Genomic DNA, 21,328 nt, shown 5'->3' with positions numbered 1-21,328 from the left:
CAAAATGTCATCGATGTATCTAGTGTATAGCATCGGTTGAAGGTCCTGTGCAGTGAAGAGGTCTTGTTCAACAACTGAAAAACGAAGGACACTATAGACAGTTCCCCGCAGATCTGACCAAAGAACACACCCGTCAACTCAACAGACTGATCAAGACCTTTGATCCAGACCTTCAGAGCACCCTCCGTGCTCTCATCCCACGTACTCCCTGCGTTGGAGATCTCTACTGCCTCCCGAAGATACACAAGGCAAACACACATCATATCGAGCAATGGGACTCTGTGCGAGAACCTCTCCGGCTACGTCGAGGGAATCCTGACACCCATTGTACAAAGAACCCCCAGCTTTTGTCGCGACACTACGGACTTCCTACAGAAACTCAGCACACATGGAGCAGTTGAACCAGGAGCACTCCTCATCACAATGGATGTCTCGGCACTCTACACCAGCATCTCCCACAACGATGGCATTGCTGCAACTGCCTCAGTACTCAACACTGACAACTGCCAATCTCCAGGTGCAATTTTACAACTCATCCACTTCATCCTGGACCACAATGTCTTCACCTTCAACAACCAGTTCTTCATCCAGACAGACGGAATAGCCATGGGGACCAAATTCACACCTCAATATGACAACATCTTCATGCACAGTTTCGAACAAGACCTCTTCACCGCTCAGGACCTTCAACCGATGCTATACACTAGATACATCGATGACATTTTCTTCCTTTGGACTCATGGTGAACAATCACTGAAACAGCTATATGATGACATCAACAAGTTCCATCCTACCATCAGACTCACCATGGACTACTCTCCGGAATCGGTTGCATTCTTGGACACACACATCTCCATCAAGGACGGTCACCTCAGGACTTAACTGTACCGCAAGCCCACGGATAACCTCACGAAGCTCCACTTCTCCAGCTTCCACCCCAAACACGTTAAAGAAGCCATCCCCTACGGACAAGCCCTCCGTATACACAGGATCTGCTCGGATGAGGAGGATCGCAACAGACACCTCCAGACGCTGAAAGATGCCCTCATAAGAACAGGATATGGTGCTCAACTCATCGATCGACAGTTCCGACATGCCACAGCAAAAAACCGCACCGACCTCCTCAGAAGACAAACACGGGACACGGTGGACAGAGTACCCTTCGTCGTTCAGTACTTCCCTGGAGCGGAGAAGCTACGTCATCTTCTCAGGAGCCTTCAACATGTCATTGATGAACCCGAACATCTCGCCAAGGCCATCCCCACACCCCCACTTCTTGCCTTCAAACAACCGCACAACCTCAAACAGACCATTGTCCGCAGCAAACTACCCAGAAGTGACTACGACACCACACAACCCTGCCACAGCAACCTCGGCAAGACGTGCCGGATCATCGACACGGATGCCATCATCTCACGTGAGAACACCATCCACCAGGTACACAATACATACACTTGCAACTCGGCCAATGTTGTCTACCTGATATGCTGCAGGAAAGGCTGTCCCGAGGCATGGTACATTGGGGAGACCATGCAGACGCTACGACAATGGATGAATGAACACCGCTGGACAATCACCAGGCAAGAGTGTTCTCTTCCTGTTGGGGAACACTTCAGCGGTCACGGGCACTCGGCCTCTGATCTTCGGGTAAGCGTTCTCCAAGGTGGCCTTCACAACACACGACAATGCAGAGTTGCTGAGCAGAGACTGATAGCCAAGTTCCACACACGAGGACGGCCTCAACCGGAATCTTGGGTTCATGTCACACTATCTGTAACCCCCACGACATGCCTAGGCTTGCAAAATCTCACTAACTGTCCTGGCTGGAGACAAACACATCTCTTTAACCTGTGCTTAACCCTCTCTCCACTCACACTGTCTGTACCTTTAAGACTTGATCACCTGTAAAGACTCGCATTTCAACCATTATTTTGTAAATTGAGTTTGTGTCTTTATATGCCCTGTTTGTGAACAGAACTCCCACTTACCTGATGAAGGAGCAGAGCTCCGAAAGCTAGAGGCTTGTGCTACCAAATAAACCTGTTGGACTTTAACCTGGTGATGTGAGACTTCTTACTGTGTTTACTCCAGTCCAACACCGGCATCTCCACATCACAAAATGGAATTGCCAGACTGCCTGCCTCCCTGGTTCATACTGAATGAAAGGGAAGATCGAAATGAAGGTAGACAGAGGTGAATGGTTCCTATTACCGTCCCATCGAATCCCGATGGCTTTTCCCATCCAAACTAGACTGGGTGAACCTCAGATGTGTTTACCCACACCACTGGATGTGATGAGAAAGCCAGGTTTTTGTCTATTCTTAAAAATCAGCCAAGATCCAGTGGTGGTTCATCATCAATCATCATTGGTCAGAAAGCCAGACCAGGAACTAGCTGCATTTCATTGAGCAGCTGAGGTAATTAACAGCAATACCTTGAAAGCGGGAGATCCCAGAGATAATAACTCCCCTCACCCCCACCCACGCAATATCTGCCGCCCCCAACCTGTTCCATTTTAAAGTATGCCCGAGAGCCAGCCGCCTCGCTATTTGACTACAAGAAACCTCACAACCTTGTGAACTCTTCACTTTAAAAGTTCCTTCCTTCAAATTTAAAGCATCGAAACCATCCAAGAACTACAAGGCCTGCCATTTCTGCTAGATTTGTTTTCTGTTAAGATCAGAAAAACATTTTGCTTCCATTAATAGACTTTAATAGATTATTGCAAATTGCTCCAGCATCAAACTCATACTCAAATTCCCATGGGATAAAAAGGCTTGGATTTATATTGCATCTTATCACAAAGTGACAGGAAAAGATTGGCTAGTCCATCAAGTCGGTCCCACAAATGGTGAGCTGGAACATGATAACAAGGCACTTCCTAACTCTCGCAACCCCAGCCATTAAAAAAAACCTGAAAACAACCCCAGGGCCATTGAAGGAAAAAGAAACTCCAGAAAGATCCTCTCTGACAACCTCAGGTGATTGAAACCTGTCTAGGAGATCACATTAATCATACATATGTTAACTGCTAACTGTACCTTCTATATCCTGTTATCCTACTCCAATTAAGCATCAGTCCAGCTCTCCCTTTACTTAATGGACAGAGACCTTCAGGGGAACTTCCCTAATCTCCTACTCATAACAATTAAGAACTACAGAAACATTTCTGAAATGGGGCAATTATTTACACCATTTTTGCTAGGTTTCAGGGACTGTACCTCAAAAGATTAGAACAGGCAGAAACTCCTAATGAGCTATATTACCTTCAAGTGCAGTGGCTATTCTGATGCAGACAAATGCAGCAGCCATTCTGCACACCAAAGACAGTGCTAGAGATGCTTCTTCCAAATGGCCACATAAAAGAATGAACCTTTCAGGATAATGAACAATAGCTACTGGATAACTGTGACCAGCTTAAGTCAAAAGGCGGCACAGAATTTTTAAAAAGCCATTCAGTTCACCAAGTCCATGCTCCTTATACACCTATGACTGTGTGGCCAAATTCCTCTCAAACTCGATTTTCAAGTTTGCTGATGACACCATTGTGTTGGGTTGGATCTCAAACAATGATGAGACGGAGTTCAAGGAAAGAGACAGAGAATCTGGTGAATTGGTGTGATGACAATAATCTCTCCTTCAATGTCAACAAAACGAAGGAGATAGTCATCAACTTCAGGAAGCGAAGTGGAGGACATGCCCCTGTCTACATCAATGGGGACGAAGTAGAAATGATCGAGAGCTTCAGGTTTTTAGGTGTCCAGATCACCAACAACCTGTCCTGGTCCCTCCATACTGACACTATAGTTGGGAAAGCTCACCAATGTCTACTTTCTCAGAAGACTAAGGAAATTTGGTATGTCCACTACGACTCTCACCAACTTTTACAGATGCACCATAGAAAGCATTCTTTCTGGTTGTATCATAGCTTGGTATGTATGACTCCTGCTCTGTCGAAGACCGCAAGAAACTACAAAGGGTCGTGAACGAAACCCAGTCCATCACTCATGCCAGCCTCCCACCCATTGACTCGGTCTACACTTCCCACTGCTTCAGAAAAGCAGCCAGCATATCAAGGACCCCACCCACACCGATCATTCTCTCTTCGACCTTCTTCCATCGGGAAAATGATACAAAAGTCTGAGATCATGTACCAACCAACTCAAGAACGGCTTCTTCCCTGCTGCCATCAGACTTTTGAATGGACTTACCTCGCATTAAATTGATCTTTCTCTACACCCTAGCTATGACTGTAACACTACATTCTGCACTCTCTCGTTTCCTTCTCTATGAATTATATGCTTTGTCTGTGTAAGTGCGCAAGAAACAATACTTTTCACTGTATATCAATACGTCACAATAATAAAGCAAATCAAACTTGCCTTAGCATGAACTGTACCCATTCCAACGTGTGTATGTTCTGAGGGAAAACTCTATAAAATTTGCTCACGTCCCAAAAGATTCAGAAATCTCCAGAGTTACTTGTTGCTGAATGTTATTGTTCCAAAAATCGTGAATAGAATGAAGATTGAATAAAAAACACTGATGTGTGTTCAATCTCTTGTGCTGTTCACTGACAGAACCAGAGCTGAATGTCACAATGCTAAACGTAAGACTGTATTGATAGAAGAAGTTTCATTCTTCACAAACCTTTAATCCACTTCCTTTACAATCTAGGCTGACACATCAATACAGTGCTAAGGGAGTGCTCCACCGAAGCAGTTTTCAAATGAAACATTGAACCAAGGTCCACATGTGTCTGCTATCTGAAGTGGATGCAAAACATACCATGCCACTATCAAAAGAAAAGCAGCAGGAGAGGTCTCCCAGGGCCCTGGCCAACAGTTACCCCTCAATCAGTACCTGAAATAGATGATCTGGCCATTTATTTCATTGCTGTCTAAAAATGGATGACCACATTTCCTACATTACAATAGACACTTCAGAAGTACTTCATTGGCTGCAAAGCTCTTTGGGATGTCCTGAGGTCACCAAAAGAACTATATAAATGCAAGTTTGTGCTCCAGTCTAGTTAAGGGGATGTCTCACAGGTGATCAAAAGTATCAATAGCAAGGTCTGGTGCCATGCTCATCAATTCAATGGAGAAAGTAGTTTAATAACGTAAGCAAGTTGAGAAAGGTGAGTGCAGTGACAGATTTGCCTCGCCAACACATTATTCTTCACAGCAACTTATCTTGAAGGATACACCCAGACACCAACCCCTCCCCCCAGTCTATGCTCGTCTTCACAACCCCATCTGTCTATTCACATCGCTGGCACTCACTCTCACTCTTTATGCAATGCTATGGCTCTTCTTCAATCACCATTAACAATTGTTTACACCTATTTATTCACTGCCATTACTTTCACTCATGGTCTCTTCATTCCATATTTGCAGGAGAGCGCGGACAGGACAGGAGGAAAAGGCAGAAAACTAGACGTGGCCCTCTAACCAACATACAACTGACAACTGCAGAGGAGACAGTGGTGGACATCAGTGGAGTCTCAAAATGCTGGGGTGTCAGAGATGGGGATGTCCCATCCAAGGGGTGACATTAAATACCAGACAGCTATGTGGCATACAACACTCACTCATCTTGACATGATGGCAGCAGCAAGCAAAATATGATAGGAAATTCAGGCTCCCAGGGCACTTTGGAAGCTAATTGAAATATACAAACGAAGTGACCACCTTTTGATGGCAGAACATTTGATCAGGACACTATCTGCCAAAATGAAAATGGCAATGAGCCATTACAAGTTGGGTAGGCGTTCCTCATTTTTAACCTGTTGCAAGTGGATAATTCGGGGTGGGGAGGGATTAATAAATGCCTTAGTTTCATCTCTGATTCAGGTCAACAAGGCTCCACACCTACCTGTCAACAAATGGTGAGTGCAACCCTATGTCCCCAAAGTGAGCTAAATAAATATATGCAGGAAGATTAAATTTCAATTTATGAGAAACACATCAATTGGAGCTGAACGTTTAGTAGCTGATTCTGAACTATAGGTAATGCTTCATTTTTATAATGGTTTGGCTTCATACACTGGACAGCAATACAGTTTACACAGTATGTATTTGCTGGGGCATCACAACAGTGACTACACTTGAAAAGTACTTCAGTGGTTGTAAAGCACCTAGGGACATCGGGAGGTCATGGACTGCACTATGTAAATACAAGTCTTTCTTTTGAACAGTCCAAAAAGGGCAACTAGAGAACTTAAAACAATTTTGTCCACCGCATATTACTGTTTAATAAAATCACTCAAATAAATTACCTGAAAGCACAGGTCAAATAATTTCTTACCTGTAATTGAACAGTAAACTATGTGTGGAGCAACCTCCTGTATGTGTCTATATCCCAGACCCATTTCTGCTAGTTTTCCAGGAACATAATTTTCCATCAGCACATCACAAACAGATGCCAGCTGTGGGGTACAAATCAAAGGCATGTTTTGTAATTTATTACAGATTTTATCCATTAAAAACCACACATATTACATTGGAATAATAATGGGGAAAAACACATTTGAAATAAATATTAAAGGAACTGCATGTCATCAGCTTTTAACCTCTAAACCACTGGTTTGTGCTAATAGTAAAAAGCTGGGTTTGGTTTTTAACAGTTTTCATATTTCTTTCCCTTTCTTTCAGGGATTGCATTTCCACTGTTTAATAATAAACCACAGCTAAGAGTAAGCTAGTCACATATATAAATCAGGATAGTGGACAGAATGTCAAACTGAGAACAAAGTTGGAGTGACTTATAACTCAGAATTAGATCAGAGTTTACCCTTGATAATTCAAAGTTCTTTACTTGAATTATTGGATCCTAAAAATGCAGCTAGTGCTAAAAGAGCCTCCACTCCATTTTAATCCAATATTTAGTTCAAATCACTAGATAATTCAAACTTTCTTTGCTCAAGTGGAGAACAATTTGAATATTATGAGAGGACTGCATTACATTAAATTTATCCAACACCTTGGAGAATTTAGCTCCAAAATGTTTTTTCACTATAACTATTCCAGTATTATCAAATGGTGAAACAGTAACTTGGGCCAATACAGAGTTGGAAGTGGCCGGAACATCTGCAATTAAGTTAGCTTTAGTGAATTACAGGAAAACTCATGACCTGGAAATCGGATAAATTCACAGATTTTTGTACCAACACAATGTTATCACAATTTGTACAGATCTTAAACAATGTTGTCCAATAGAAATTGCTGACTAGCCACAGGCATAACTAAGGTGACACTATTTAAACTAGATGCATTAATTTTGAGAGAAAACACGTTATACACAATACAGCTAAATATTCTTCCGATGTACATTTATTTAATAAACATTTACTACCATTCACTCTGAAACACTGCAACAGTCATTCTCTTTCACCAACTTTGCGATTCTGACATGAAGTTAAGACACAGCTCATCTTAGTGCAACTTCTAGACTCTTGTCCAGTTGTTGTAAGCAGTACTTCAGTGTGATTGCTGAGAATGTTAACTCATACAACCAGACACATTAGACGCACAGTAACAGTGAAGTAGTGGTAATGCATCTGTACTAGTATTGCAGAGGCCCTGATTAATGCCCTGGGGACACAAGTTCAAATCCCACCATGGCAGCTGGTGGAATTTAAATTCAATTAATTAATAAATATGGAATTAAAAGTTAACCTTGGTAATGGTGACCATAAAACTAACAGATTGTTGTAAAAACACATCTGGTTCACTAATGTCTTTTAGGGATGGAAATCTGTCATCCTTACTAGATCTGGCATACATGTACACCAGAGCCACAGCAATGTGGTTGATCGTTAACTGCTCTCTGATATGACAAGGCATGTCATTTAGTTGCATTAAACCACTTCAGAAAAGTCAAAAAGAAAACCAGACAGACCACCCGACATCAGCTATGTATGGAATACAACATTAACACACACATGCAAAATCCTCCTCCCTAACATCTGGGAACCTGCGCCAAAATTAAGAGAGCTGTCCTACAGATTAGTCAAGCAACAACGTGACATAGTCCTACTTAGTGAATCATACCTTTGAGGCAATGTCCCAGATTCCTCCATCACTACCTCTGAACATTTCCTGTCCCCCCCAGCAGGAGAGAGATGCAGGTACAGTCCCACTGGGCAGGAGAGTTCCCTGGGAGTCCTAAACATGCATTCTGGATCCCATGAAGTTAGAGATCAAATAGGACAAGGGGATTTTCTGCTCTCCCTCAGCTAATGAAGCAGTACTCCTCCATGTCAAAGATCTATTTGAAGAAGCATGGAGGGTAGTCACCAACAAGAGTGGCTCAGTCACACCACTACTATCTGAACTTGCTGATGAACATATCTGCCAGGTAGGGCTTGTGGGAAAGGGAGGAAAGCAGAAAGAGTGAAAAATCTGTTTACATTAATCTCACAAATCTGCCCGTCACAGATGCATCTGTCCAAGACAGTGCTATTGAAAGCGACTACCGCACAGGTCTTGTGGAGATGTAATCCCATGTTCACACGCTATGTGTACATCCATTGTGCTGAATGAGATAAATCCTGAACAGATCTAGCAACACAAGAATGGGCATCCATGAGGCACAGTGGGCCATTGGCAGCAGCAAATTCAACCATGGTACCTCATGGTCTAGCAAATGCCCACTCTATCACTACTTTCAAACCAGTGAATCAACTGTGGTTCAGTGAGGAGAGCAACAGAGCAATCCAGGAGCATAACCAGACAAATAAAAATGAGATGTCAAACTAGTGAAGCTTTGATGCAGGAATAGGGTGGATCAAAGCTATCCTGCAGGGCACTGGCTATCCTGATCAAATCAATGTTCACTGTCTAGTGAACATTGGTGCTGCTATCGTTCCAAAAATACTTTTTGCCTCCCACACAATTGAGTATCATCGTGTATGAATTTCAGTGCTGGCATAATACCAGGAACACAGGCCATACACCCCAGCAATTGGCTACTTGGATCAAAAAGTATGTTCCTTTGGTTGCTTGTATCAGGCAGAGTACAGACCGTGCACAGCCAGCCTGCGTTTGTAAAACCCAAAACAAAATGTCTACATTTAGACGTGATTCCACAACTGAGCTGCATCTGCTAAACAATCCTGAGTGCGCTAATAGCTACACTAACAACCAATTAAAGATGATCAGTTGAGCTTGAAATGTGGCTTATTTATACTTTCTGTAAGTGTCACACATTCATATGCAAGGACCCGCACTCTACAAACAAAATAAATATGTTCAAGCCGTGTGCCTTTTTTGAATTATCTGGGAGCCTATACTCCCTATCGCTTTCTCCATGACAATGCCTCAGCCAGTGTCGACCTACCAACAATGCATAAAAATATTTGTATGCATGCACAATAGTACCAAAATCATCTGCTCAATGATTGTATCTGTTGCGCCTTTGTTTATTTAGTGATCAACAATACAATTAGCCACATCTGGATTCCTAATTAGCTGCAGCTGACTAGTGGCCAATATACAGGATAACATTGATCTAAAACACATTTCCACAGGTAGCATTGGCATCGGCAAAAGAGTAAAAAAAAACCATCACAGATTTTCACAGTAATACTTGCAAGACTGTACAGGCCTGCGGTTAACTAACACGGCATTTAAATTTCCTCAGATCTAACTTATGTAAATTACTTACATTTTCTTCTGCAACTTACAAGTTCCTCCATAGCACCATGAAATAAAGATCTCAACAACATATGGCACATTTTGTTTTCGCTGCAGCCTGTAATAACTTTCCTATTCTTGTTATACTATTTCAACCCATTAAATTAATGATATAACGACTCACATCTTGAGCCAATTTGTTTAAATTTAACAAAAGAATTCACAAAAAGACCACATGCCACAACAGACCGAATCTAGAACTTAAAAAATAGAATGAATGCTTTCTTCCACTCCATTTCAAGAATCATCACAAGCCACATGCTCTCAATACACATTGAACAAAAATAGGAATGCAGTCACTGGTTAGATCTTGCATTAGTCAAACAGGTCACGCTCAAATTAAACACATTCTTGAATGCATTCTCTTTCTTTTGACATTATAGCCACAACTCTAAAACAAGGTTTGTGAAAATTCCACTGACCCACAATGTAGAAACCTTGTTTTCCCAGGATTCGCATTACTATGTTGCTGCAATCTCTATAATTGAAATGCTACACATCCTCTGGTTTCCACCACTAGATGGGAGTCTCGAGCGCAGAGTGCCCTGGCTTTTGTATGCATGGACAATTTGTCTGCACTGTACCAAGAATCCTCCAGGGCCAGCTCCAAAATTCAATTCCACGTTCACAATTTTCAGAAATTTCAAGCTGCTAATCCTAACTGATCCAATATTCAACCCTCAAACACCATCAAAATAGATAATTAGGTCATTTATCTCCTTGTTGTTTGTACTTCCCTGTTGCTACCTCACCTCCCTACATTACATCGTAGATAGTGCAAAAGTGCTTGGGGGACAACACCCTGAGGTTGTGAAAAGCGCTACTAAAATGCATGTTTCCCTTTATAGCCAAATATTTATCTGCAGCTGATATTAGCAAGTCCTTTTCAAATCTCCAGACTTGTGGAAAAAAAACCAAGACAAACCAACAAATAAGAAACATAGGGCGGAATTCTCTGGTCTCGCTAGTGGTGAGACTCATTGCGATCAAGAATGTAAAATTTGGCGTTCCAGCCAAAACTCCATTCAGCAGCTGGAAAATCCCAGTTGTGAACAATGAGGGAAGATTTCGGCCATAAGCATAAAACGGAACTGTAACACTCTTTGTCCAGGGATCATATTGCTATGGTTCATAGACAGTATTTGGTCAAGGACTGTACTTTCAACATCTCTGCTCTCATTTTACAATACCAAGCACACATTAATGATCCATCACTATGGTCTCTGTGCTGTAATACGATGCAACTTCAAAAATGGTTTCGAAGCTCAAGCAGAAACCGGTGCCACTGCAATACATCCACTGGGCTGAGAGCTACTTTGGACAGCACATTTTTGGATCTGGCCACCTGCAGCTTATGAAAATGAAGGTGGAGATCGAATGGGGGTGACCTCCAGACAGTGGAGCAGGACCAACCAAATAGTGTGTGTGCGCATGCGTGTGCACGTGCATGGGCAGTGAGAGAAACAGGGAGATTGGGAAACCAATAACGATAAGACATTCTATCATTAGGGGAATAAACAGGCATTTCTGCAGTCAGATATGATTCCAGGATGGTATGTGACCCACCCGGTGCTAGCATCATGGATGTCACACAGCCCCCTACTATACTCCTTATACACCTATGACTGTGTGGCCAAATTCCCCTCCAACTCGATTTTCAAGTTTGCTGATGACACCACCATAGTGGGACGGATCTCAAATAATGATGAGACACAGTACAGGAATGAGATAGAGATTTTGGTGAATTGGTGCGATGACAATAATCTCTCCTTCAATGTCAACAAAACGAAGGAGATAATCATCGACTTCAGGAAGCGTAGTGGAGAACATGCCCCTGTCTAGTCAATGGGGACGAAGTAGAAATGGTCAAGAGCTTCAGGTTTTTAAGTGTCCAGATCACCAATGACCTGTCCTGGTCCCCCCATGCCAACACTACAGTTAAGAAAGCCCACCAATGCTTCTACTTTCTCAGAAGACGAAGAAAATTTGGCATGTCAACTGCAACTCTCACCAACTTTTACAGATGCACCAGAGAAAGCATTCTTTCTGGGTGTATCACAGCTTGGTATGGCTCCAGCTCTACCCAAGACCGCAAGAAACTAAAAAGATCGTGAATGTAATCCAATCCATCATGCAAACCAGCCTCTCATCCATTGACACTGTCTACACTTCCTGCTGTCTCGGAAAAGCAGCCAACATAATTAAGGACCACGCACCCCAGACATACTCTCTTCCATCTTCTTCCATTGGGAAAAAGATACAAAAGTCTGAGATCATGTACCAATTGACTCAAGAGCAGCTTCTTCCCTGCTGCCATCAGACTTTTGAATGGAGCTACCTCACACTAAGTTGATCTTTCTCTACACCCTAGCTATGATTGTAATACTACATCCTGCACTCTCTCCTTTCCTTCTCTATGAACCTCTTTGTCTGTATAGTGCGCAAGAAACAATAATTTTCACTGTATACTAATATGTGACAATAATAAATCAAATCAAAATCAGTTATTGCAAAGCACTGAGGGAGAAGGGGGAACAGACAAAGGTCATGGTCCATATCGCTACCAATTACATAGGTGAAAAAAGGAACAAAGTCCTGTAAGCAGATTTAAAAGAGGTGGGAAAGAGACTACCAGGCATGGCCTCAAAAGTAATAACTTCTGGATTAGTCCTAGTGCCATAAAGTAGTAGTATAGAAAAAAGAGGAGTGAGCAGATTAATGAGTAATTGTAGAGATGGCACAAAAGGGTGGGCTATATGTTCCTGGGACACTGGGATTGACTTTGGGGAAGGTGGGACGTCTATAAGCCAAACAGGTTGCATTTAATCAGAACCAGGACCAAGGCAATTTCCTAGTGCTATTGGGAAGGGGTTAGATTAACTTGGTAAGGGAATGGGAACCAAGAAGTTACATTAGAAAGGAGAAACAAGGCACATGACAGATTGGAAATTGCAAATAACTAAAGAAATAGGAAGGTATAAAGTGGAGCCAGGCTAACAGGGAATGTAATAAAGTCTAAATTAGGTTTACAGGTATGTAAACACACAAAGGTGAGTATACAAGGTTGGAGAGCTGCTGGATCAATTAGTCATATGAGAATATGGTGTTGGGGTGAAGACAGAGATCAGGTTAAAAAAAGGCAGCAGTGCGAATTAAATATTCTTAGATACAAGGCGTTCAGGAAAAAAGTAGGGAAGGAAAGGAATGAGGAAAGGTTGCAGTCTTAATTAAGAAGGATATTACACTGCTGGAGAAATAGGATGTTCTGGAGAGTCAAGGAGAGAATCTATTTCTTTGACTTAAGAAACATTCAAGTGGGTGTATTCTATGGTGACAAAAATGGAAAAGATACAGAAGAGTAAATTTGCAAGGAAATTACAGAGAACTGCAAAATCTATGGTGTAGTGATAACAGGAGACTTTCATTATCTGAATAGCCTGGGATAGGGATAGCATAAAGAGCAGAGAGGGGGAAGAGAAATACGTTCAAGAGAATTTTATTGATTATGATGCTCCTGGCCTATTGAAGGAGGCTTTGCTGGATCGGGTACTGGGGAATGAGGTGGGCCAAGTGGATCAAATGTCAGTGATCAAAGGACCATACAGGGAACAGTGATTCTCGCATCATAAGGTCTAGGTTATATACAGAAAAGGATAAAGAGCAATTTGGAATAAAAATGCTTAACTGGCGGAGGGTCAATTTTAGTGGGATCAGAATGGAATCAAAGATTGACAAACAAAACAAAGTAACGCCCTTAAATACCAGATGGTTCAAATACATTCACACACGTGGGCAAAGGAAGATGACCAAAGCCAGGGCTCCCTAAATGACAAAAGTGATAAAAAATAAGGTTAAGTAGAAAAGTAGGGGGGAGGAGGGGTGGTTAAATGACATATTGAATGGGCTAAAAATTGATAATGAGGGGGCATTAGGAAGATTGGCAGCACTTAAAATTGATAGGTCACTAGGGCCAGATGGGAGGCATCCAAGGATTCGGAGGGGAATAAACATGGAAATTACAGAAGTACTGGCCATAATCTTCCAATCCTACTTAGATACAGGAGGGTGCCTCCAGAGGACTGGAAAACGGAAACTGTTATACCCTTGTTCAAAAAAGAATACAAGGATGAATCCAGCAACTACAGGCCAAAGCCAGTCAACTTAACCTAGATGGTAGCAAAAATTTGCTACCAAACAAGGTTGTGCTCCTGCTCCCGACTTACAAGCAAAAACTGAAGCGGGAGAATCCATCAAAGAATGTCATGCTATATTGGTCTGAGGAATCGGATGATCTCCTATGGGGCTGCTTGGAGTCAGTTGACTGGTCAGTATTTAAAAACTCTGCGACCAGCCTGAATGAGTACGCCACTACAGTAGCTGACCTCATTAGTAAGTGTGTAGAAGATTGTGTGCCAAAGAAGCAAATCTGTGTGTTCCCCAACCGGAAACCATGGATGAACAGGGATACCCACAGCTTGCTGAAGTCCACGTCTGAGGCATTTAAGTCAGACGACACTGATCTATACGAGAAAGCCAGATACGATCTAAGGAGATCCATCAAAAATGCCAAAAGACAGTACCGGACCAAGCTAGAGTCCCAGGCTAGCCACACAGACCCCCGCCAATTATGGCAAGGTTTGCAAGACATAACAGGCTACAAGACGAAGGCATGTAAAATCGCCAGCTCCAACGCACCCCTCCCTGATGAGTTCAATGCATTCTAAGCCCGTTTTGAGCAAGAGGTCAGTGAGAGCATGCCCTCCACCCTGGAAGAACTGTATTTGGGGTCACCATTGCAGATGTCAGAGCAGCTTTCTCGAAGGTCAACCCACAGAAAGCAACTGGCCCGGATGGGGTACCCGGACGAGCACTCAGATCCTGCGCGGATCAGCTGGTGGAGGTACTCACAGACATCTTCAACCTCTCTTTACAACAATCTGAAATCCCTATCTGCTTCAAGAAGACGACCATCATCCCAGTACCTAAGAAAAACCAAGCAGTGTGCCTTAATGACTATCGACCAGTGGCTCTGACATCCATCTTTATGAAGTGCTTCTAAAGGCTAATCATAGCACAAATCAAATCTAGCCACTACCTGGATCCACTACAGTTTGCCTACTGCCGCAACAGGACCATAGCAGACACCATCTGCCTGGCCCTGCACTCAACCCTGGAACACCTAGATAACAAGGACAACTATGTCAGACTCCAATTTATTGACTACAGCTCAGCCTTCAACACCATTATTCCCACAAAACGCATCTCCAAACTCCATGGCCTGGGCCTCGACACCTCCTTCTGTGACTGGATTCTGAACTTCCTAACTCACAGAACATAATCAGTAAGGATAGGCAACAACACCTCGTCCACATCATCTTCAACACCGGTGCCCCACAAGGTTGTGTTCTCAGCCCCCTACTATACTCCTTATACACCAATGACTGTGTGGCCAAATTCCTCTCCAATTCGATTTTCAAGTTTGCTGACAACACCACCATAGTGGGTCGGATCTCAAACAATGATAAGACAGAGTACATGAATGAGATAGAGAATCTGATGAACTGGTGCGGCAACAATAATCTCTCCCTCAATGTCACCAAAACAAAGGAGATCGACATCGACTTCAGGAAGTGTAAAGGAGAATATGCCCATGTCTACATCAACGGGGACGAAGTAGAAAGGGTCGAGAGCTTCAAGTTTTTAAGTGTCCAGATCACCAACAACCTGTCCTGGTTCCCCCATGCCGACACTATAGTTAAGAAGGCCAATGCCTCTACCTTTTCAGAAGACTAAGGAAATTTGGAGTGTCAGTTACGACTCTCACCAACTTTTAAGGATGCACCATAGAAAGCATTCTTCCTGGTTGTATAACAGCTTGGTATGGCTCCTGCTCTGCTCAAGACCACGAGGAACTACAAAAGGTCGTGAATGTAATCCAATCCATCAAGCAAACCAGTCTCCCATCCATTGACTCTGTCTGCACTTCCCGCTGCCTCGGCAAAGCAGCCAGCATAATTAAGGACCCCACGCACTCCGGACATTCTCTCTTCCATCAGGAAAAAGATACAAAAGTCTGAGGTCATTTACCAACTGACGCAAGAACAGCTTCTTCCCTGCTGCTGTCAGACTTTTGAATGGACTTACCTTGCAATAAGTTGATCTTTCTCGACACCCTCGCTATGACTGTAACATTACATTCTGTACTCTCTCGGTTTCTTCTCTATGAATGGTATGCTTTGTCTGTATAGCACCCAAGAAACAATACTTTTCACTGTTTAAAGTTTATTTATTAGTCACAAGGCTTACATTAACTGCAATGAAGTTACTGTGAAATTCCCCTGTATGTTAATACATGTGACAATAATAAATCACATCAAATATATAGACTTCAAAAGTCAACTGATAAAATGCCACACTATAGATTTGTCAGCAAAGTTAAAGGCAATGGAATTAAAGAGACAGTGACAGGATACAAAGTTGTCTGAATGACATGAAGCAGACATCAGTGGCGAATGGGTGTTTTTCAGACTAAGGGAAGGTGTGTAGTAGGGTTTCCCACCAGGTCTGTGTTGGCACCACTGTTTTTCTTCATTATATTTTCCTGAGATATATTAATGGATATTATGGATGTTGTGGCAGAACACTTTGAAAAATTCAAAGCAATCAGGCAGAGTCAACATGGTTTTGTAAAAGGGAAATCATGTTTAACCAATTTGGTGTTGCTGAACAAAGAGACATGTCAAAACGTTGCATCTTGCACTCATCAGGACACTTCGCAAGAATACCAATATAAGAGAAAAACAACAATTTATACTGTATGAGAAGAGAATGCAGATTGGTTTACAAGTGGATTCTAATTGGTAGAGGTATTGCCATGGAGAATGCACCAGCTTATGGTGACCGACAGATAACTGCCAAGCATTGCTTGAAATTGAAACGAGGCAGCTTGATCCTGATTGGTTAAGGCATTGCCCTGGGGAATAAATCAGTGAATGGCTGTCACTTATTTTGTTTAGCGGAAACAGGTGCAATGTGTGTACATGTTCTTTCTATCTGCAAAGAACGTGGTCTTGTTTATTAATATATGTAGCTTCCAATACACACAAATGCGCCACAATGCGAATTTGACTGACAATACTAAATTAGTTGTCAGCATAATTCTTAGCACACTGGGGGTTATTTAGCAAATGTTGTCCAATCACAGAATCACATCTAATGTTAGAAACTGTTGAGTTTTGCAAGCACAGGCTGATTGGATACGCTTTGTACCTTGCCCATTGTGAACAGTGGCTGGGACATGCTGTTTGATACGATCTGTCAGTCTTTGGGATGTACATCACACTGGATCTGAAATTCATATACTACATTACTCATTTGTGAGACAGGCAGAATGTGTTTTTGACTTGATGGTGGCATTCTGCTAGTGGTGAATACCACTCGTGTTGTGACTGTATAGTAGCAGCATGAAACAGCTGGCTTCACCTGTTGCTCATATTTTTGAGATACCTTGCCCTTCTAGGGTAATCTGAGATAAACTGGGCACTTTTCAGGAACAAAAGCCTTAGGCCCATTCGGGGGTTTGGGAAAAGACAGCACAAAATGACCTGATTATGGTGGCCATTACTCTGCAGGGTGCAAAGCATGGATAGAGGTGAAGTCTTTAGAGCAAGTGTAGAAAAAGTTTTGAGAAATTTTCAGTTACAAAGATAAATTGGAGAAGCTAGGGTTCTCCTCAAAGAAGAAATAGCAGAGATTTGATGGATGTGTGCAGAATCATGAGGTTTCTAGGAGTAGATGGAGAGAAAACTGTTCCCATTGATGGGAGCATCAGAACCACACAAGACAGATTTAAGGTGATTGGTAAAAAGCAACAATGACAGGAGAATTTTTTTTTTAAGATCCTAACCAGCAATGGGAAGAAAAAAAACTTACTGGACTATGGGGAAATGGGCAGGAGTGGGTGTAGCAGGGTTCTCTTGAAGTGAGCCAGCATGGACTAATGGGTTGAATAAAGACTTTCTGTGTACTATTCATACTTTGATTCTAAATTGTGACACAACTATTTCACTGAAAAGTCCTCTTCACGGACCTTTGTAAAATCAGAGAAACTGATGCATAGAGGGGAAAGACACCCAGCCCCCTGTGTCTGCTGCCTCATACAAGTGTGAACAATTTACATTAATCAATCTAACATCACAATTTACCTTATTTATCTTGTCCAATACATTTCATACCTGTTCTATAGAATCTACATTACTTGAGATGATGAGTGACTCCCATTTTATGGCCAGGGAATGCCCACTGTGACAGTGGAAAATAAACGGTCATATAAATTAGATAAGAATACACAACAAGCCATATTTAAGAAATCATGACTTCCACAGCAGAGCCTTCACTCTCCGAGTTCAAAGCTGGAATTCCTGTATGAATGGTCAGTTATTTTCTGTCTGTTTTCCAAGCCAAAATTTCTAACATGCATCTCCAGGGGCTGGAGTTTTGTGCTGAGTGCACTAATCCCTGGAATCTACGTCGATATTCTAGGTGGGATATATGTTCAAAGTCATAGATATGTTTAAAAATGATTTGGTATTAAAGTTTTGACTTTCTATCAGTTTAGGATTCCCTATCGATTCTGTGTTGTGACAAAGATATCAATAGCCTTTTAAGGTGCTTAACCCACCAAAAAACACATTGTTAAAGGTAAGAGCAAAGAACAAACTGACCCTTTTCTCAGGAAGATCCAAAAGTTAACATTAGCAAAAATGCAACATATTACTTTAAAATGCCTTTTCCGTTTTGTAGGTGAACATGAATGGCCATTTTGCAGTCACTGTTTCTCTCTCTTTTTTCAACTCTCCCCTATCTCCTGCATTTCTTTGCTCCCCTATCTTTTGCCTTTCTTTAGCTTCTCCCTCACCTCTCCTTCCTTCTCTGCTATTTTTCCACTTTTCCCATTCTTCTGTCTTCTACTTCCAACTCACTCCCCCCCCACTTCTGGTTATCTTTCATCCCACCTCATTTTTCTGCTTCTCTCGCATTCCTTCCATCCTCCTCTTTTCTTCTGTTTCTTCTCTCCTCCGTTCTCTATCCCTTCTCCACCATTATCTGAAAATCAGTGTGAAGCTAATGCTATGAAAGATAAACGGTTGTACTGAGAAAAATCAAAATTGCTGAATGATTCAACCATCATCCCCCTCATTTTCACCTGCTCCACATGCATAATTCACCAAGACAAATGCATATTTGAAAAAAATCTTCATGTAAGAAACTACTGTAACAGAAACTATTTTTGAATGAACTTACATCTTTTATTATACGGGCACCACAGGGGTCCTTCAGATTCACCGCTATACTCTAAGAAATAAAGAGCACATTATTCATAACAGATTACACATTAAACACAGTTACCACACTTGGTAGCTAGCAATTAAATGAGACAAACATGGCCATGAATGGTCCATACAATTTCCCTCTGTTCTTACCAACCTGAGTCAGTCAAACAACAAAGCTCACATAGTAATCAAATTACTATATTTCTGAAATTAAAATGTCCCCTATAATTTTTGCTTTCAGGCATCTACAAAAATGAAAAACATCAACAAATAAGTAAAATGTAAACAGCTGACTTTGGATCAGATAGAACATAAGCAGTTCTAAATGGATTCCAAGAAATTCAAGTGCAACTTCATTCACAAATAAAGGATTGGATATTGATGTTACAATAGTTTAGCTGCCAGGGTTTATTACCAACATTACCAGCTTATTACCAAAGCGGCAGCGATTGTCTACCAATGCTTTAAAGGTTTATCTGCTTATGTAGCTATGGCACAGTCAGGATGAGCTGACAGGTCTCCTCCCATGCTGCATTATTCCATGAGTCTAATATTACAATGGTTTGCTACCAATGCTCCAAGGGTACAGATACCATTGTTACAAAGTCCATGATTTTAGGGTAAATGCAGTTATTTTGAGTACTGAAATCAAATAATCCTTGGATTAAATTAACATTGCTTTCAAATTTGATAATTTGATTGTGGAAAGATTGAGATCGAAAATAAATAGAAAAAATAACAAGTTTACATATTCAGTTTGTTTAACGATCTAGATTGCCTAACCAATTAAAAAAACAATTCATATTTGACAGGCTTAAATAACAAAAGACCATCAAACTGAAATGTTAATTGTCTCTCTTTCTACAGTTGCAGTCAGATCTGCTGAGTATTTCCAGCATAATGTGTTTTTTATTTCAGATTTCCAGCATTTTGTTTTTCCTTAAATAAACAACTTGATTTAATAACCTTACTATGCCACTGTTTAAATTTTTTTTCAAAACCAGCAGTAACATTTTTAATGACGGTCTAAGTATAGAAGTAAAATCCCTTCAGTACTGGCACATAATTGATTTCTTTTTTCTCCCTTCTGCAATAAACATTTCAGAAGATTTCTATCCATTGGACTGGGAAATCAGTGTGTTTGCAATGTTAAAGTTAAATCGACTAAATCTACCTTATGCAAAACGATGTACAAAAAGTCACATGCTGCCAATGAACCATGACTTGTTTGGCACTTATAGGAGTGATTCCATGCTCTCTCACAGACCTCGTTTATCATAACTCGCATTAAGTCCTGTTCTCCCATGTGTTCACTGACCTTCACTGGCTCGCTGACTTAGAATTTTAAAATTGCTATCCTTGTTTTCAACCGCCTCATCCGCTTCCCATCTCTGAAATCTTCTCCTGCCCTTCAACCATCTGAGATCTCTGTGCCCCTTCCAATTCTGACCTCTTGTCCATCCACCATGTGAATTATTCCACCATTGGTGGTCATGCTTTCAGCTACCTTGGCCCTAATCTCTCTGCCTCTTGTTTCCTCCTTTAAGACGGTCCTTAAAACTTATCGTTTTGATCAAGCTTTTGATAATCAGTTCTAATGTTCCCTGATATGGCTCAGTGTCAAATGTTTGTTTGATAAAGCTGCTGTGAAGCAGGCTGAGACATTGTAATCATGTTAAGGTCAGTCCAGTGACTGTTGTTCCACAATGTGATGAACCAACATTTCCAGAATACAGGTCATGGCGAGTAATCAGCACAGCTTTTGCAGTAACTGCCAACACCTTGCTGATCTTTTGCTTATTAGGGTTTGGTAGCAAAGGAGAAAACAAATATTGAGTGTGATTCACACTAAAATTATTTTTCAGCCTCACCTTTTTATTTCGATTTACACTAAGGAAGTAGGCACTTTCTGTTCCCACAAATGGTGGGCCCCAAGCTCGAGTATCGTCGCCCACACCTGAAACCAAGGAAATGACTTAAGAAGATGAATTGATTAGTACATTAAAAATTGCAGTTCCTTCTCCCTTTGTTACAATTACACAGAAAATTAAACATAAATCTGATGTGATATAAATATAGATGTGAAATCATCCATGAATGGACTTCATCCACTACTTCATGATCTCCCCATAATCCACCACTCTTGACCACTCCACTCTTACTGAGACTAGTTAAATCATTTCTCAGGAAAATATTGAAATCTATTACAGCTAAATCTGTGTTATTCAGCATGCTTGGGGAATGGATGGGTTAATCAAAAATGCCAGTTAACGGGGAGGGACATTACACGATGCAGTA

General features: G+C 41.6%; 1 protein-coding gene across 1 annotated transcript in view; it reads right to left on the bottom strand.

The window, feature by feature from the left end:
* Positions 1-21,328, bottom strand: part of sugct (succinyl-CoA:glutarate-CoA transferase) — a 481,778-nt gene that overhangs the window by 415,680 nt on the left and 44,770 nt on the right. Inside the window, exons 4-6 of the mRNA XM_078216553.1 lie at positions 20,902-20,987; positions 19,002-19,052; positions 6,310-6,430 (exon numbers count right to left, since the gene is read on the bottom strand). Of these exons, the coding sequence (XP_078072679.1) occupies positions 6,310-6,430; positions 19,002-19,052; positions 20,902-20,987 (258 nt within the window). The remainder of the gene's footprint in view (positions 1-6,309; positions 6,431-19,001; positions 19,053-20,901; positions 20,988-21,328) is intronic.

The sequence above is a fragment of the Mustelus asterias genome, chromosome 7 (genome assembly GCF_964213995.1).
Source record: "Mustelus asterias chromosome 7, sMusAst1.hap1.1, whole genome shotgun sequence".
In the NCBI taxonomy this organism is placed as follows: domain Eukaryota; kingdom Metazoa; phylum Chordata; class Chondrichthyes; order Carcharhiniformes; family Triakidae; genus Mustelus; species Mustelus asterias.
The sequence above is the reverse complement of the archived record's forward strand: the minus strand, read 5'-3'. Positions and strand labels throughout refer to the sequence as shown.